Raw genomic sequence first — 17,124 nt, forward strand, 5'->3', positions numbered from 1 at the left:
CGCTGATAGAGACCCACTGTTATTTCTAATGTATTATTTGCTAGGTACATTTATGGAGAGTCAGATGTTTATTCCCTAATGTTTAGTATGTGAAACACTAAAGCAGAGAACCAGCTAAACAGGATTCCTATGAGTCACTATATATTTAACACAAGCTATATACTTACAGGCTCTTTATACTTTTACAAGGTTTACATGGGATCTTATAGTCATATGGGATCTTTGTTTTCCCACTTAGAAGTGATGTTCACCTTCATGCAACAACTTTACAAGTTGTCACATAGAACGACTGCCTCCTTCTCTATAAAAATTCCAATCTCATAATGAGTTTACTCTACCAAGTGCTTACTATTTAGTATTTTCTAGGTTTTTTGAGTCTGTTCCATCAGTTACCATGCAGCCCTGACAAGTTATACTGTCATAACTTTTCACATCTATAAAATTATAATTATAATGTTCTCTGAAATGTTAGAATGAGATCCTAGGCTTGAGAGTACTACTGTATTTTCTTTACATCATTCCATATTTAAGGCTGTTTAGAGTTTAATCATAAAAGGCAGTACAACACTAAAGAGGGAAACAAGAAGCAAAGATGCTCTTTCTTCTACTAACTACTCCCTTTAATTTTGATGTTGTAACAGACACATCTAAGTTTGCTACTGTCATTAATTATGCATCTTCTTGGAGAGAGAAAAAAAAAGAGGAGAAAAAGATAAGTAACAAGGTAGTCACAAGAATCAACTTCTGCATGGAAAGCAACACTGGGTGCCTGAAATGCCAAGTTTGTTTCAAAGATGTCTTTTCTCATGACACCTTTTGCTAGAAGTAGCTATCGACAGGGACTCCTGAGCTTCTCCAGCTGTAATCCATCCTGAATACCCAAATGCACCCAATACATTGCTTAACTGAGGTGTCTTCTAAAGAGTTGTGTCCAAGAGAGCCTAGTTTCACAGTAATTAATGGATTAAAATCTTTTTCTGACATTAGAACTCACAAATCTTCAACCTGTTGCCAGGAATACTCTTGTCCAGCAGCACCCACACGTTGTAGAAAGCTTGAGAATCATTTGAAGCTTCCTTGCTTCTCAACAGCTATGTGCCACATGCAAGCTGCCACAGCCTAGGTTTTGCTTTACAAGGGGAAGTTGCTGTGTTATTACTGAAATACTCTCCTTTCCTGAACAGAAAATAGTTGAATTCCTCAAATTCAGGATATTATCTTTTAACTTCTAAGTGATTTATTTTTTTTAAATCTGAACAAAACAAAACAAACAAAAAAAAAAAGCTAAATTAAATTTCCTTATTCTCGCTTGTAAAAAATTACAACCATACTTTGGGAGGCCAGGTTTAAAGAGCAGAAGAACACTTCAGATGAAAATCCCAATGACAGCTGGCCAAGTTTGATGTTAGGTTCCAGAAAATCAAAACTACAAGTTTTAAGTCAAAGCGAGCTGTCCTAAACAATAGGCCTGCCAATATAGTTTGAATTTATAAGCCAAAAATTTGACTGTTCCAAACCTCTTCCTTTCACTGTAAATGGTTTTGGGGTTAGCGATGCCATGTGTGCTCCTCTGCTCCTTAAGCTAGATTTGCATTTCTTATATGATAAATATTTTCTGCTGAACTTCTGTAAAGGCCAGGGCAAACTTTTCTGATACATGTGTCCATGTATTCCAAGATGGAAAACCCCTCCTCTTTAAAGTGCTAAGAAGTTCCCAAGAAAACTACTGTCTCAACTCTTACATGTCAGGAAATGCCAGTTATAGTAGCTCACACGCTAATGGTTAATTCCTATTTCCACCTAGGATACCGAAGCTTGTTCCAGCCACACAATTACTAGCACATTCCTGTGTCACATCCATGATTAGTGATATCTGCATATTATTGTCAAGACTCTATAGCCTCTCAAATAGCATTTATCAAGGAAACTTCTTGAAGATGTCACCACAATCATTCGAAAGTAAAGCTGGAACTGTAAATATCAGTCTTCCCATAACCACACCAAGAGAAGCACAAAAGTGGAACTTGGTTTCTGTTCATCTCTGTAGCACCCTGGAGCACAGACACAAATTTGAGGCTCATTTCTACAGCAGAATCTGTTGAGAGCTCTCAAAACACTCAATTAGATTCATTTATTCAACTAGAAGTACAGAAACGGGTGTTTAGCGTTAATTAAACACTGTACCATCTAAACTGCCTGAGCAGTTCTGAATGTGGCAATTTATGCATTAAAATAAGAGGATGGAAAAGGTAGTATTTGTCAATTCACCCTGAACAGTCACAAAGCTGTTCACGTCACTAACCACATATTAGCGTTTCATTCTAAAGCTAAACCTCCCTTAAACAGTCAAAAGCAGATTTAAACCAAGCAGGTACTGTGCCACTAAAACAAATACCCTCCACCACCAAACACGTAGGAGTTTCCATATGGCAGCAAGTTAGAGATTCAGGCTCCCCAGCTGCAGTGGTCATGCAGCCTTGCAGGCAGCAGCCTTGAGGTAGGGCAAGGGGCCGAGCACCACTCAGGAGGTAGAAGCAGGGGCTCACAAAGGAGCTGTCACAGCTGGTGATGTACTTTTGCAAAACATCACTAAAACCATCAGAGTTTGGGATTTTCCTTCCCAAAGGAGCACCCGGCTTCTGCCCACAGCTGCAGACCTCTGAGGTACATGCTGCCACTCCAGCACTAACGGCTCCTCACTCCTACTCCTTCCCACAGTGAACCACTGCACAGTGGCATACCCATAACACTTCGGGTATGGACAGACCTATAAAACTAGACCCATCATTGTTTTTTCTTCCTGACTGGATGCCTGAACTGGCTCCTCAAGGCCACGCAAGCACCAACACACACAGACATGAGGGCCGTAGAAGAAAGGGCAAGTCTGTAGGAGTGCATCCATAGCCTGCTTTGCACAGATGGGCTAAACCATGTATTTAAAGCCTCTGGGAACACATCTGTTACTGAAGGGATGAGAAATACATTCAAAATTAATATGCACAATGAATAGCAGGGTTGCTAAAAGATCAACTCAAACAGTGGTGCAAGCAGAAGATAGCTTTCCTTGGCACTTCATGCAGTTACTGTAAACGGCTGATTTCACCATTTCCTCTGTACTGCCACTTTTCCTTTCTCATTTGAGCTTAAACAGGAAAACAGTTATGAAGTCACAGGAATTCCCAGGGGATGAGGAGGGGAGCAGTAGTCTAGAAAGACTAAGCTTGCTTTTGCGATTAGCCCCCAGTTTGACACATGGTTCTTACACTGCTGGTGCACATACAGCTGTCTAAACAGAAAAAATACAGCATGCATGGTGTTCTCATCAGCCACACACTATTCATTGCCATCAATGCCAAAAAGGTTTTCATCTGGCATTAACCAGTGCAGCAGTGGATCCTGCTATGCAGTAACCAAGTTTCTAGGACTTTTAAATTCAGAAGAAATTTTAATTTCTGAATTTTTATATTAATTCTAAAATGAAAAGCACAGAAACTCCCTGGACAAAGCCTGACAGCCTGACTGTGAAGGTATTATCAGAGGCAGCTGTTAATATTGACAGCTCTAAGATAATGCTTGTAACAAACAGGTTTGAGCTCGGGCAGACTTCTGTGAGAGATTCCTGCTTGGCTAGAAAAAGCATGAGCAGCATTGCTCAATCTCCTTTAACCCTTCAACAGCAGCCTCTCCACTTCACTCCATATGGTCTGGCTGCATTCTTGACAGAAGACATTGCCAGCAAGTCCTGATTTCGTTCACAGCCATATCCCATTTCAAGTGAGCTCGTAAGAAGTAACTGGACATTTGTGCAATTGGGATGCACTGGGACATCCTGGGGGTGAAAAGGAAATCAAACCCAAATAAACCCATAGCTGAATCACCTCCCTGTAACTTCAGCTTTGCAGGGAAAGCGGGAGAGGATAGGGCAGGTTTTACCAAGAAGCTGGAGCTGGGCTGCACAGCCTCAGAGTGGCCTGACAGCTCACTCCAGCTCTTCTCTCCATTTGGCTGAGCAGCCTGTCCCTGACCCCACTGCACCCTCAAACTGACTCTGACCGCCCATTCGGATGGTCCATGTTGCTAATCTACCAAGGAAATTATCTCGCACTGGGGAGTCCAGAGCAGGACCTGCCCCTGGTTACAGCAAGCAAGCCGTTTCATCAGCTTACACTGCATTGTGTCACTTCGCACTTGCTCTACTGGGAGAAACAGAAGCACAGCTCTGTTCTTGACATAATCAGCTAAGCATGTTTATTTTATCGTATTTTTAAAGAGAAAGCTGAAGCTGCTCTCAGTTGGCTCTGCAGTAGTTAAGCTACGAGCCCCTGCCTTACGAGCTAAAACCTGACTTTATATTTCACCCCAAGGTTATCCAAAGAGTTTGAAAATTGCATGGAAGGGATCCCCAAGAAAAATAAATGTATGGCCAGTTGAGATTACATTAGCGACACCAGATCCCAAGCATCAGCATAAAGGAAAAAGAAAATCCCAACAAACAAAACCAAAACAAACCACAAAAGCAAGGTAACGCTTCAGTGTTCCCTGAAACAAAGAAATCTTATGGGATGTTCCCCCAGCTAACTAACAGATTCTTGAGTATTCCTTATACCACCGTGGCAGAAGAGTCCTTCTCAGCCATACAGTAAGTACACAACAAAACAGTGACTCTTCAGCAAGTGTTGTCTTATCCTAGGAAAGGAGAGAAATCCTCAGTACCAATAACTGGTATAGAAATCATATTTAGCCCAGCTTCATAGACTTGACTTCATGCTCCAAGATTACTGATTTTACACAATTTAATAGAAATACAATGTATTTTTTCTTTCCATCTTCAAAAGAATAATGAAAAGGAAGAGCAAAATGACCAGTTTCCTGTATGCAGTTCTCTTTCCTCCATCTCAACACTACCCACCGCACCCCCCCTTCTTTAAATAGCCATTCCCATTCACGGCGTTTATCATACAGTAATTAGAAGATTGCACAGGTTAGCAGTGAGAATTTCATATATAAATTTCACAATTCATATCAGATGACAGGCCCCCAAAAATCCCCTTTCAAATTGCTTTGAAGATCTTGAACTAGTTCCTTAGCAGAGAAAGGTGTTCCATTCAAGAGTTTAAAATGCCCCTCCAAACCAAATCCACAAGTCTGCCTAAGAGTCACTGCTCTTAAGAATTGAACCAGACTTGGGCTTAAATGCAGTATTATTGCAGAAGAGCAAGCAGATTATCTCACAAGAAGAGAATATTACATTTCTAGCAGCACAACTCAGTCTATTTTTAATATACCAGACTGTAAAACCTGCCATATATCAGAACAGCTGAAATAAAATTGATACCAATCTTGTAACATCAGTTATAAATGCAAGAGAAACTGCTATTAAAGCCTGAATCAACAGTTGCAGTATAAATCCGTAATTGCTATAATTTCCATAACTTCACATTTTCCTTCTCTCAAAAGTTTTCAAGGCAGACCAAAAGTTTCTAGTACAATATCAAATTGATACAGTCATTATGCGTGTCAAACAGACTAGAACAAATAAACATTAAACCACATCAGATTAATTCCATTCTAAATTCCAGGGGCATTTCTAATTTTTTTTTTAATGACATGTTGACAGTTTTCAGACACCAACAGTAACACTGTTGGATTCAATAAATAAAACCATTATAACTCATGCTTTATTCTGAACAGCTCAAAAGCATATCTACCCCTTCCACACTCTTCTATCCAATGTCAAATAACAAAACAAGGTCATGCAGATTACCTGTTGAAATTAAGTCTTTCCCCTACAAGGGCAGAACCTAAAGTATATTCTTGGAATGGTACTCAAGCCTGAAGGACCCTATGATTACAAACATTCAAAAACTCATCTTTTAAAAAGGATGTGAAGCTGCAAAGAGGCCATAAACCCCAGTGTCAGGGCTGTTTTTTTTTTATCCAGCTGATGCCAGGAGCAGGTTTACTGCTGCTTCCACAGGAAAACAGAAACCACTGGAATGGAAACAGATGTTCTGTATTGGTATGATCGTTATGTTCAAACACCCTTGCTGAGAAGAGTTCAAACAATTAAAGCCCAAATTGCTTAGCTGTGAGTTTTTACCTCAGACTGCAGGTGCTGGATCACAACTGTTAACGCTTCAAACTTCTGGTTGCTGCTTGTCAGGAATCTTTTCAGCTGCAGGATGATTCCACTTTGGGTCTCACATTTTGTTTTGTACTGTGTCAGCTCGGCTGCTTTTGTACCAAGTGAATGTGCATCTGAGGAGGCTTGAGCTGGTACGCACGAGCTCCTGGGATTCCACGGCTTGCCCTTGTCAACTGAAAAGCCAACAATAACTAATTAATATGCAACATATGTTGAATTATCTCACCAACACTTAAAGCACAGATGCAAAAGAAAGTAGTTATAAGTTCTTATAAATGCTTCCTGAAACACTAACTTGGAGAAAGGGTTATTTCAACAGCACTACAGAGCACATACTGCCACCTGCCAGGTTGATTTCTAGCACCATATAATGTTTGCAGTTCATTCTCACCTTCATATATTCTGTGGCTTATTTTTCAGCATGCTCTTCACACTGTACTCTGAATAAATATTGTCATAAAATGCAAGACCTCCATCATCCTACCTAACCAGTAACTTATTCCTAACGCAAGAGTTGACCACTTTTGTTTGCAACATGCAGTTATCTCCTGCACTCTAAAGTCCTGGTGAATAAAAACCAAAACAAAACATTTTCCCTACATTTACTTGGCTTTTCACTTGCTTTCAAAATTTTTATTGTAAAACTCCCCTCTCTGCAGCTCACATTTGAGCTCCATTAACTAGGAGTCTTGTAGCATTTCTGTGTCAGCAATTTCAGTCACAAGAATGAGACTTTTAAAGATAAGACTTTTAAAGATGCTCTAAAATGAATGTATTTCAAGTTTTCACTGCCAGTATTCACCGTCCAAGAATGACATCACTGATTTAATATTCCTACTAATGCTGCAACCTCAATACCTTCATAGTACACAATCACCTCATGTCAGACCACATCACATAATTCAGCACTTGACTTAGAAACATCACAGAGGTTACAGGTTTCTCTGCTGCCTTCAGACTGGAAAGGGAGCACAGTACTGCTGTGCAGATAGGGCCAATCTTCCCCATTTGATCACACAGGGAATGAGCAAACAGTTTTGCAATGAAAGGCTGATGCAATATATAAATATCCCTTGGCAATTTAACGAAAACATCTAAGCAGATTACTTTGTACAGTTTCATCTTAACAAGATTTCTTCCAGATAAAGTGAAAAAACCTGAGAGGTGAGATTTAGAGAAAAGAACCGTAGGAATGTGTGGAAAAGAAGGGGGACAAACTAACCAAATGAATCCTTTCTGAAGCCCAAGCACTTGAAGGTTGTCAAGTGACTCTGGAATAGTTCAATCACACAACTGGAGACAGTATTAATAACAAAAGCTTTGCTTCTTAGTTAATATTAGTCTTACTGACACGTCAACCATTGTATTACTACATCAGTCTTGCACAGCCTTCACTTGTTTTCAGAGCATTTGAAAACAAGTTTCCTGTTCAAAATACTGATGTTCTCCGTGCCTCTCTTCCTGAATCACATACAAAGTGCCTCCTAAGCCTATTAATTTTCCAAATACATCCTCTCTATGCAAGATTTTCCATCATTCCTCATAGTTAGGGAATTGTCCACACACTGCTTTATCGCGTTCAGATGCTCTTGTGTTCTTGGAGATTTCACTACACTTCTGCTCATGAGATGCTGACTGCTAAAGGGCCTACTGTGAGTTAGAAAAATACCATCTTGCAGTTTCGTAGTAGAGCTGTTAAAAGATGTAACAACATAATAATCCAAATCAAAATACAAATCTGTAGGGAAAAAAATAATTAAAAAAAAAATCGAGGTTACCTGACCATTCTGGTTATTTTTACCACCATTTTAACTAATGTGACCACTTCTTTTCTCACAGTGCAGACATAACGACCTTTGAGTACATCTCTTTAAATGAATGACAGTTCACACTTGAGAGCAACCATGTCAGATTTCCAGGAAGGGAGAATACTGTGTTTAGGAAAATACTGGTTACCTTCTGAAGCTCCTTCAAAAATCACAAGAGACAATCAAGGAGAGAGGAGAAAAAGAGCAGAGAACAAACATGCACAGTCAGTCCTTCCCTGCCCTCCTGGCTCACATACTCCTACTCTCTCATATATTCCACCTCCCTTCCTGAATGCTCCACTTTAAGTGGAGAGCTAGAGCATTCTTCCTGATTTAAGGGTACTGGGTAAACCCACTGATACAGATGCTAATGTCATCATTTAATTAACTGTATGAAATGGCTTTTACATCCATTTGTAGGACTCTTGGCAGAGCTGTCTTAAACCTGAACAAATGTTTGCAGACAACTTCTATTCTGGAAAAATATTACATCATACCTATCACACCTAATAAAGTTATTTAATTTAAGTACAGTGATAAAGCAGCTACCCACAAATGACACAGGACTCCAGATACCCACTATTTCCAGCATTTAGCCAGCCTTTATCAGTTTGCCAGTTTCATGCCACTGCTTTCATCAAGGTGCCCAGACTACTCAATCCTTTCCTAGAAGCTAATTCAAACATCCAACCAAGCCAGCCCTGGACACTCTACTAAAAAAAGCTGAACAAAAAACAGGCACTAGAGAAATTCAGTGACATTGCTGTTGGCAATTTATCATAGACATGTGCTACATGCAGCCACTTCAAAATGTTGAAAAGCGCTCCTCTGCTATCATGAGCATTCTGTAGCATGAACTGCCTCTACAGATTAACACCAGTGACACTCTGATGCTTATTTATGTCCTACATACCTCTGGGCAATAACAGAGCATTTCTAGATTTGTACAGAAGGCATGCTGTGATGCCAAAACAAAAACCATGCTTTCATTAAAACAAAAGCATCATGAGCCTAATTACTGATACAACACATCAGTGATGAACTCTAAATTAAAGACAGTACTGGTTACCAGCCCAAGTCCTCCTTATGCTGGCCTTTATACTTGCCACCTTTATACAGTCAGACTTGTAAAGCAGAACAATTTCCACCCTCAAGTTGGACTCCTCTCCAGGCTTGAAAACCCTGTACCAAATCTAGCTGAAATGCTCAGTTTCTGAAGACTGAAATCAGATTCACAAGTACCACACATAGCACAGTAACTGGGAAGAATCAGCAAAATAAAAATCAGCAGGAATTTTGCAAAGCCTTTTGATCACTGAATCATTCACAGAAGATTCGACACCTCGCTGGCAAAAATAACCCCTGACCTTGGAAATGGTCCAAAAACCCTCCCACCCCCTCTACAGTCACTATGGAGATGGCAGCAGCCAAATCCAGTTCCTTGGGGAGAACATTAGATCCATCCCAAGCTTTTCAATGAAAAAACCCACTTCCCATAAATAGCTTCTCTGGTTAACAGGCATTCAGAAGCAAGAAATACACAACTGTTCGTACATTAGGGTGTGTGTTTCATTAAAGTTACATTTAAGTGCTGGGATATTGCCCCAGTACTTGACATTGTACTTTACTATCTCAGAGCTTGCCTGGTACCACTGGTTTCCTCAGCCTCTTTATCTTGTGCACTGTTGCTGGATTACTAGAGGAACCATCCATCGACCACTTTTTGGTTTGCAGAGCCAAACTGAAGCCTTCTTTTGTTCCCATGTACTAGGAAGGTCTGTGTAGCAATGTTTACACCAGCTACAATTAGGGGATTTTAAGCAAGAGATTAAATTTCTAAAAAATTACATTTCTTATAAGCATTCCCAATAGCCTGAACAAACCACTTGACAAGCGCAAACAGGAACAACCTCATTTCTCTCCCCACACTTCTGCAATCACCATTGTCTTACCCCTAAGCACCTTCTTCTCACATTCCTCATCCAAACTGTTAGCTTCCATAGGTTTTTCAAAACCCACGTGTGAGTTGTATAAGCAATTTTCAAAGAAAAATCCTTCCTCAACATTTTGTCTTGTAGGAAGATGCAGGCTGGTAAAAACCTTCTGCCTCTCCTCCATTTTCTGGAAAGCCTTGTCTACACATGTTAAATTGGTGCTCACTTCTTTGATCAGTAAGACCAGATCAGCCTGAGTATTTAATCGAGCTTCCATTTCTTCTCTTACTCGCTGGATTTCCTCAAGCACAGTTCTTATATCCAAGTGACTGGACTTCACCTCTGCTCGGAGATCTTCTTTCACCTGTTGCTGGCTCCTCTGCAGTGCTAACACTGTTCTGATTTCCTTCTGGGATGTTTCCACGTCATGTTTTAGCTCCTTCTGCCCAGCCTGCATCGCCTCCTGGCTAGCTTTCAGCTCTGCCAGCAGAGCCGCGAGGCACTCCATCTTAATCCCACAGGAGTCACAGGTCTTCTTCCAGCGTCACAGCTTCCAAGTGGTCAGGGACATTGGTGAGCTGGTAGCAGCTTTCCCAGACAGCAAGAGAGCTAGCACATAGCCCTATGGTATTCTGCCACAGCATGCTGCAGTGAACTAGGTAGAAGTCTAGTGCAAGGCAAGACGAAGGCCGTAAGTAAGAGCTCAGTAAGCAGGGCTGTGAAGCAGAGCTGCTCCTCAGGCCTCAGCCAGAGCACTAATCAGTTTAATTGGCAGATTATGCCACACCTGAATTTTTTAAAATCTTTTGCTGACATCACTGTACATGGAACGTCACCCAAAAGCCACTCCCAAGAGTCACCTGATCTGCGCATCAATCAAAGTATGCCTGGGCATCAGGAACCACGTCTGTTGCAACACAGGCAAACAAATCTGCAAGAACAAGGCAGCCTTTCCTTTCCAACACAAAGGCTCAAGAGGAGCCTGAACTGCCTGCAGGAGCTGAAAGACAAACAGTTCAACAGGGCTTAGTTATTTCAATTGTATATTCATCAAGGTGATTGTGCACCTGTCCTTCTGCTAATGTTTGCAGTGAGAGTTCAGGAGTACCTCTGTGAGCATGATGGATATTGCCTCACTCCCATTGAATGCCCTTCTCATTCCCCCAGCTGGCAATGCTCTTTCAGCAGCCTTTGGAAGAACCCAGATCCTGAGGAAGCCCTCTAGTGCACAAACAATAAGCAGTTACCAGAGCAATATGGGAAAACTGACTAACGAGGTATTTTTGGCAGGTTAAGGAGGATAAGCCTTTTAGCTACCAGGGCTGAGAGTTAACTTTTACAGAGAAAAGCTAAGGCTTCTTACTTTTAAGCACAGAACTCATAAAAGGTGTAGGCTTCACGTAAAACCAGGTAGGTTAATGACACCAGGCTGTTACCTGTTTTGTTACACAGCAATTTAATTACCCAGTCATTGGATTCAGTTGAAAAAAAATGACCAACACAATGAAGATCTAGGTCTATAGAAGGCGTTAGTCTCTGCCTTCAAAGAGCTGAGCTGGTACTCAGCACAACACCCAGCGGAGGAAGACCTGGAGCAGCATCCAGGTTTGAGCTCAGAAAAACTTTTACACCACACCTTTGGCACTGTCATGACTTCAGGATGCTTTCGGAAGCAGTGATGATCCCACAAACACTCCAGAACAGACAACCTATCCATCTAAAACCACAGTAATCCCCATCAGCACTTGTTTGGGCTGGGAAGCATCACTAAGAATGGCAACAGTTCGTGAACACACAGATTCAGGATTTCCAACTCGGCATAGTGCCTCTGGTCAACAAGCCAAACTGCGGAGTCCCAGTTGCAGTCAGTTCACCTCCTACACTAGTCCAGGCATACTCACAGAACCAGGAAGGTATCAGAGACACATCCATCACACAGAGCACCTCACAGCTTGCAGGTATCCCCTGACTGTCCTCCATTGTGGAGGTTGTAACAGTCCCTGGTGGGCACAATGCTGATGGTGGTGCTTTTTTCCAAGTCTCTATTACTTGCCAGAAGGCCAGACATGAGCTTTCTGATGGGATTTCCCCAGCACAGCTATTAGCCACAGGTGTGATTTCTCCTCCCCTCAGCCCCATGCCCCATTTCTACCTGGATAGCTATCCCAAGAACTCCTAAGTGTTATTATTCACACATAGCCACCACTGAAGACTGGTACACAAAACAGACTGCAGAAGCATAATCTGAAGTTTGAAGGTAACACCTGTGACAAAAGATTTAGGTAGGTGAAGAGAGCTAGGTATGAGCACTAGCAGTACTTCTGCATCCCTAGATCAACACCCGCAGAAACTCAACTCAGCAGCTGAACTCTTCATCCCACCCTTCACCATACCTTAGCAGTTGCTAAAAATTTCAGAAACAGAGATGAAGCACTTGCAAAGACCTTGTCAGACACTTCCTGGCAGCAAATGGGTTGTGGTCAATGGCTCAATGTCCAGCTGGAAACAAATGTAAAACTCATTACTTGAAAACAGTATCGAGTTGTGTCCCTCAGGGATCAGTGTTGGGACCAGTCTTGTTCAACATCTTTGTCAGTGACATGGACAGTGGGATTGAGTGCACCCTCAGCAAGTTTGATGATGACACCAAGCTGTGTGGTTCGGTTGATACACTGGAGGGAAGGGATGCCATCAAGAGACCAGTATCATGCACAGTCCTGAAGTCAGCACAGAAACTCACTAAACCATAGCAACAGTTTTGTTTTACAGTGTTAAGTAACACAGCACATTTGAAATATAAACCAAAAGAATTTACACATAGCTTACAGTGAATCATACAGAAAAAGTCCATTACTTTGAGTTTCAGGGTGGTTTCATGTTCTATGAGGCTGACCAGTTCATACAACTAGGACTGGGGTCAGACTTAAAACACCAACCAGATATTTTCACTTCCCAAACATGAAAGAGGAAGCCATGAGTTGCATCTGTATACTAATTTACTAACTTCTCTCTTTTTCAAAAGGTTTGTTACACCTAATTATAATTGGTAGCTGAACACACTTCCTCAGTTAAAAAAAAACAACAGACCAACAAACTATAAACACCACCCCACAACCACCCCTGAACTTCCTGGCATTAGGCTGGCAAAGAGTTTGAGAGCTAAGGAGAAAGACTAAATTAAAAAGGAAAACAAGAGTAAAAACTAGAGAGGGCTACAGAACAGAGTACTTGCTATATATAAAAGGAGAGAACACTCAGATAAGAATATATCCTTGCAAACTAGATACATACTTGTATTTAAGAAATCAGCCAAGTTACAACTAAAATACTGAACTAAAGGAAATGTTGCCAACACATCCCACAACACACATTGAACCAAGTTATGGCAAGCATTATGAAACATGTATCCTCTACAGTATTAGCAGTCATGAAACACTTATAGTTAAATGTGTTCAGTGGAGTTTTGAGTTTGATCAAAATTTCCTCAAACATACAAATAAATACTAAAGTAAACTTGAAGGTCCACATGTTTTTATTAGAGCCTGAAGAAGAGGCCTACACTGCTGACCTCTCTCTAGCTGCATTTATCTTTTCTTCTCCTAAGCAAGCTTGTCCCTTCAATGCAGTACTGTGCGACCCATGAGTCTGATTCTGGGTTTTTTTCCCCTTCAGGAGTTATCAAATCTCACTTTCACATCTGACCCAGCCCCTAAGCAAGTACGCAACTTTGCCTTGTACGTTAATCTTTAAACAGCTAATTCTGGAGCCTTAACAGGGCTCTAAAATTCTCCTGCCACCCTCCCCTGCTGCCTTCCCCCCTGCCGCAATGCACACAAGCTATTCAAGCAATGCAGCAGAAAGACTGATCAACAATTTAATCTCATGGCTTTGATTTTAAAGTTGGCCTCACGATAAGCTAGAGCACTTCAGAGAGGGAGACTTAAGAACATCCATACAAATAAGGAAGCTGTTAGGTTTTGTCTGAAGCGACTGTGTGAATACACAGTCTTTGAGAGGACCTGGAAATTTGGCTAGCTGTAAATTACCACCCTCAATTCTTTCAAAACTCCTGCTCTGGGCTATAAATGCAGGAAGCTGTTTCACACAAATATACAGGGAAAGCAGTCACAAAACTAGATTAACGGTGTCTGACAGGCTAGACTTGGATGGAAGTGTTCCAGCCCCCCCAGACGCTCCACAGCTTGGGCAGCTGTAATTTTTGCCTACATCATCCAGTTTGGTAGGTGGCAAACACACGCCTTCCTGCTGTGCCTCTCTGAGCCCAGGCTGGTGACTATACAAACACAGACTCTCGAAGGAGTGATGTTTTGATTCTAAGCTGTGCCTCAGGCCTGTCTGTATAAGCCGATGCATACAGCCCCAACTTCGTCTGTTCACACCTCAAGCACATCAGTCATGAGCCAGTTCTAGTCCTCAATAAAGCAACTTCATTTTTCAGAGTTCTGCCTGAAATAATTGCCCAAGTGAAATGCTTAAGAAAATGCCGCATCTCAGGCACTTTTCTAGCTACTTGCTTAGCTGGCCTTGTATCACAGCAGCTGGGGGAAGATTAACAGCACTTCTCATCTTCCATCTCTCTCTGCACCAATATGGTCTGAAGCCCAAGACAAGTAGATGCTTTCTAAACCAGCATGGCAGCTCTTCCTTTCCTTTACTCTTACTGTAACCCTTGAGTCTCCCTTCTTTAAGGTCAGGCACTAGCCCCTGCCCAGAACATCCAGTTATTTTAGCTGTCATCAAATCCTTCTCAAGTTGTTCTGAACAAAAATCACAGAATACATGGTTGGAAGGGACCTCAAAAATAATCTGGTCCAACCTTTCTTGGCAAAAACATGGCCTAGACAACATGTCCCACCACCCTGTCCAGCTGAACCTTAGAAGTGTCCAGAACTGGGGAGTCCACCACTTCCCTGAGATGATTCTAATGGCTCATTGTGAAAACTGTGAAACATTTTCCTCTTGTGTCTAGTCAGAATGTCCCCAGGACTAAATTGTATCTGATACACCTCATCTTTTCCATATAACTCCTTATAAAACACAAGTCTTCTTACAATCTTCTTCAAAGGTTGGCTACAGATACTGGAATGTGGTGATAAGGTCTCCCCTGGGCCTTCTTTTCTCCAGGCTGAACAAACCCAGTTCTCCCAACCCTTCCTCAGATGCCAGGCTTCCCAGTCCTTTGATCATCTTCGTGGCCCTCCTCTGGACCACAAAGTGGTTTTGCACTATCTCCACAAAAGGCTCAGCAAGTCCAAGCAGTCCTTCAGAAGAGCCCTTTACAAGGGCTCCTCTGAAGACAGATGCCAGCCTACTCCTTGCCAGTCAATCTGACACATACTTCATACTCTTTCAGGCTCTGAAGTGATAACCCACAGGGTGTAGCAAGCCTTCTGCCCTACAGTGTGAGGGTCTGGACTCTCTGTTGGGTTACAAGCATGCCCCTGCCATCTTTCCATGAAGCAAGGAGTGCCTTCCCTGCACTGAGGGCAGCCACAAAACTAAAGGCAAGCAAAATACCAACAATCCAAGTGTGACATTGCACTAAGGCTCCTAGATAAGCCACAGTACATTATCTTTCCAGTTCCTACCCCAACAGACTTTTACCCACACAACAGCCTTTGAAGTGGGCTCCCTGAGGATACATGCCCATTAAAATGAACTATCCATTAAAACATCAGTATTTCTCAACCAAAACCATGCCTTCTATTTAAACACCGACATGTCTTTTTTCTGTAAGATGTCACCTGTCCTATGGTATACGGCTCTTGAGCCTGTCCAACTGTTTTAGCACATTGTCAAACCGACTGCCCAGAACACAGTGCTTTCGCCCCCTAGAGGAAGCATGTTAACGACACATTTTCGTTTGCCATTACTTTGGTACGTTCTGCTCCTACACTGATTAAAGCATACAGAATCTCCACATTGCATTAGCCTTACTCACATTTCTGAAGATTGTAATTTCTGTTTTAAAACCTTACACCGAAGCTGTGAAAGGAGTTAAGGCTATAATGTTTCTAAAGATACCTAAACCACATCTGAGGAAATGCATTACCCTCCAAAGTGCTGATGGCTTCCCAAATAAAAGCACAAAGACAAGCGTTAACTCAACTTGCGTCATCAGTGCAACTGGCTGATCAACTAGCCTGTGCATTTTTTAAAGAGCAAGTTTTGAAGGGAAGCCTGGTGATCAAGACTCTCTTGAGCTGGGCCCTACGCTGCCTTAGTGTTATGTATTTCTTTGTCATTTCACCAGTAGCTGTTTCTTTTCCAGTCTTGATGATGACAGTGAGCGTCAGCTGAGATGATATCAAGTGGCCATGCATTTTGCCAGCCTGAGTAGCAGTGCACTGGTAAAAGCTGTGATGATGGCAGGAAAGAATTAACAAAACAAAACAAAAAAAACCCCAACCAAACCACAACAAAACCCCAAAAATTTTGAAATGCAATGTCCAAGATTTCAAGCAGTTCAGAAGACTGGAAGGGATAATCTTTACAAGTCATGTTTTACAAAGGACTTAAAGGAGTGTCAGACTTGAACGTTAAGTGTGTAATACACTTATCAGATAGATGTCTACCTGTTAAATGTGTAGTACACATGCAAGTCTGATTGATGCTGAAATTTCAGCATTGTGCCCTTAACACTTCTTACCTTATATGCCACAGGACTCCTTTACAGAAGCACTGTCTGAGTTTTGAACACTTAACATACAAAGTTATTTTCTTTTAAAACTGCATTCCCAATATATTAGTCAAGTTTACTGGAACTGTAACACTTAGAATTGAATTGGGTTTTCAGCTAGATAGTACATATTAAGCATGAATGAGCCACACATCAACTACAAATATGTAAAACAAATTAATAAGTCCTCTCTACGTTCAGATATGGCTGCAAACTAAATAACCAAATTTGAAATGCCATGCAATTTACAGAAGACAAGTCTAACAGGCACAAGCTAGACTGCCAGTGGATCAGGGTTATTCTAGTTATTTTCTCAGTAAACAAGAACAATACTGATGCTTGATTTCTTAGCTCATTCTGAAATAGGACAAAGCCTGGCACATGCCAGTTAACCACACAGTGCCACCTACCTCTGTCTGTGGGAAAAGGAGGGAGAAGATAGTAGAACTAGTTTATTGTACTACTAATGCCAAGCCTAGAGCATGGAAGTTTTGATATGAGGAACTGGCTGTATGTACCCTAATGAAACAACTCTAC

General features: G+C 41.5%; 1 protein-coding gene across 4 annotated transcripts in view; it reads right to left on the reverse strand.

Moving 5' to 3' along the window:
• The window catches only part of MTUS1 (microtubule associated scaffold protein 1), an 86,914-nt gene that overhangs the window by 22,195 nt on the left and 47,595 nt on the right, over positions 1–17,124 (reverse strand). For all 4 annotated transcript variants that reach the window (XR_009728082.1, XR_009728083.1, XM_061371096.1 and 1 more), the window contains one exon: positions 6,101–6,318. Coding sequence is in view for 2 of the 4 variants with exons in the window: in XM_061371096.1 (XP_061227080.1) it covers positions 6,101–6,318 (218 nt within the window). In the remaining 2 variants the exon portion in view is untranslated. The remainder of the gene's footprint in view (positions 1–6,100; positions 6,319–17,124) is intronic.

The sequence above is a fragment of the Neopsephotus bourkii genome, unplaced genomic scaffold (genome assembly GCF_033783945.1).
Source record: "Neopsephotus bourkii isolate Nb327-2 ecotype Australia unplaced genomic scaffold, CSIRO-AGI_Nbou_v1 NB_168, whole genome shotgun sequence".
Lineage (NCBI taxonomy): Eukaryota > Metazoa > Chordata > Aves > Psittaciformes > Psittacidae > Neopsephotus > Neopsephotus bourkii.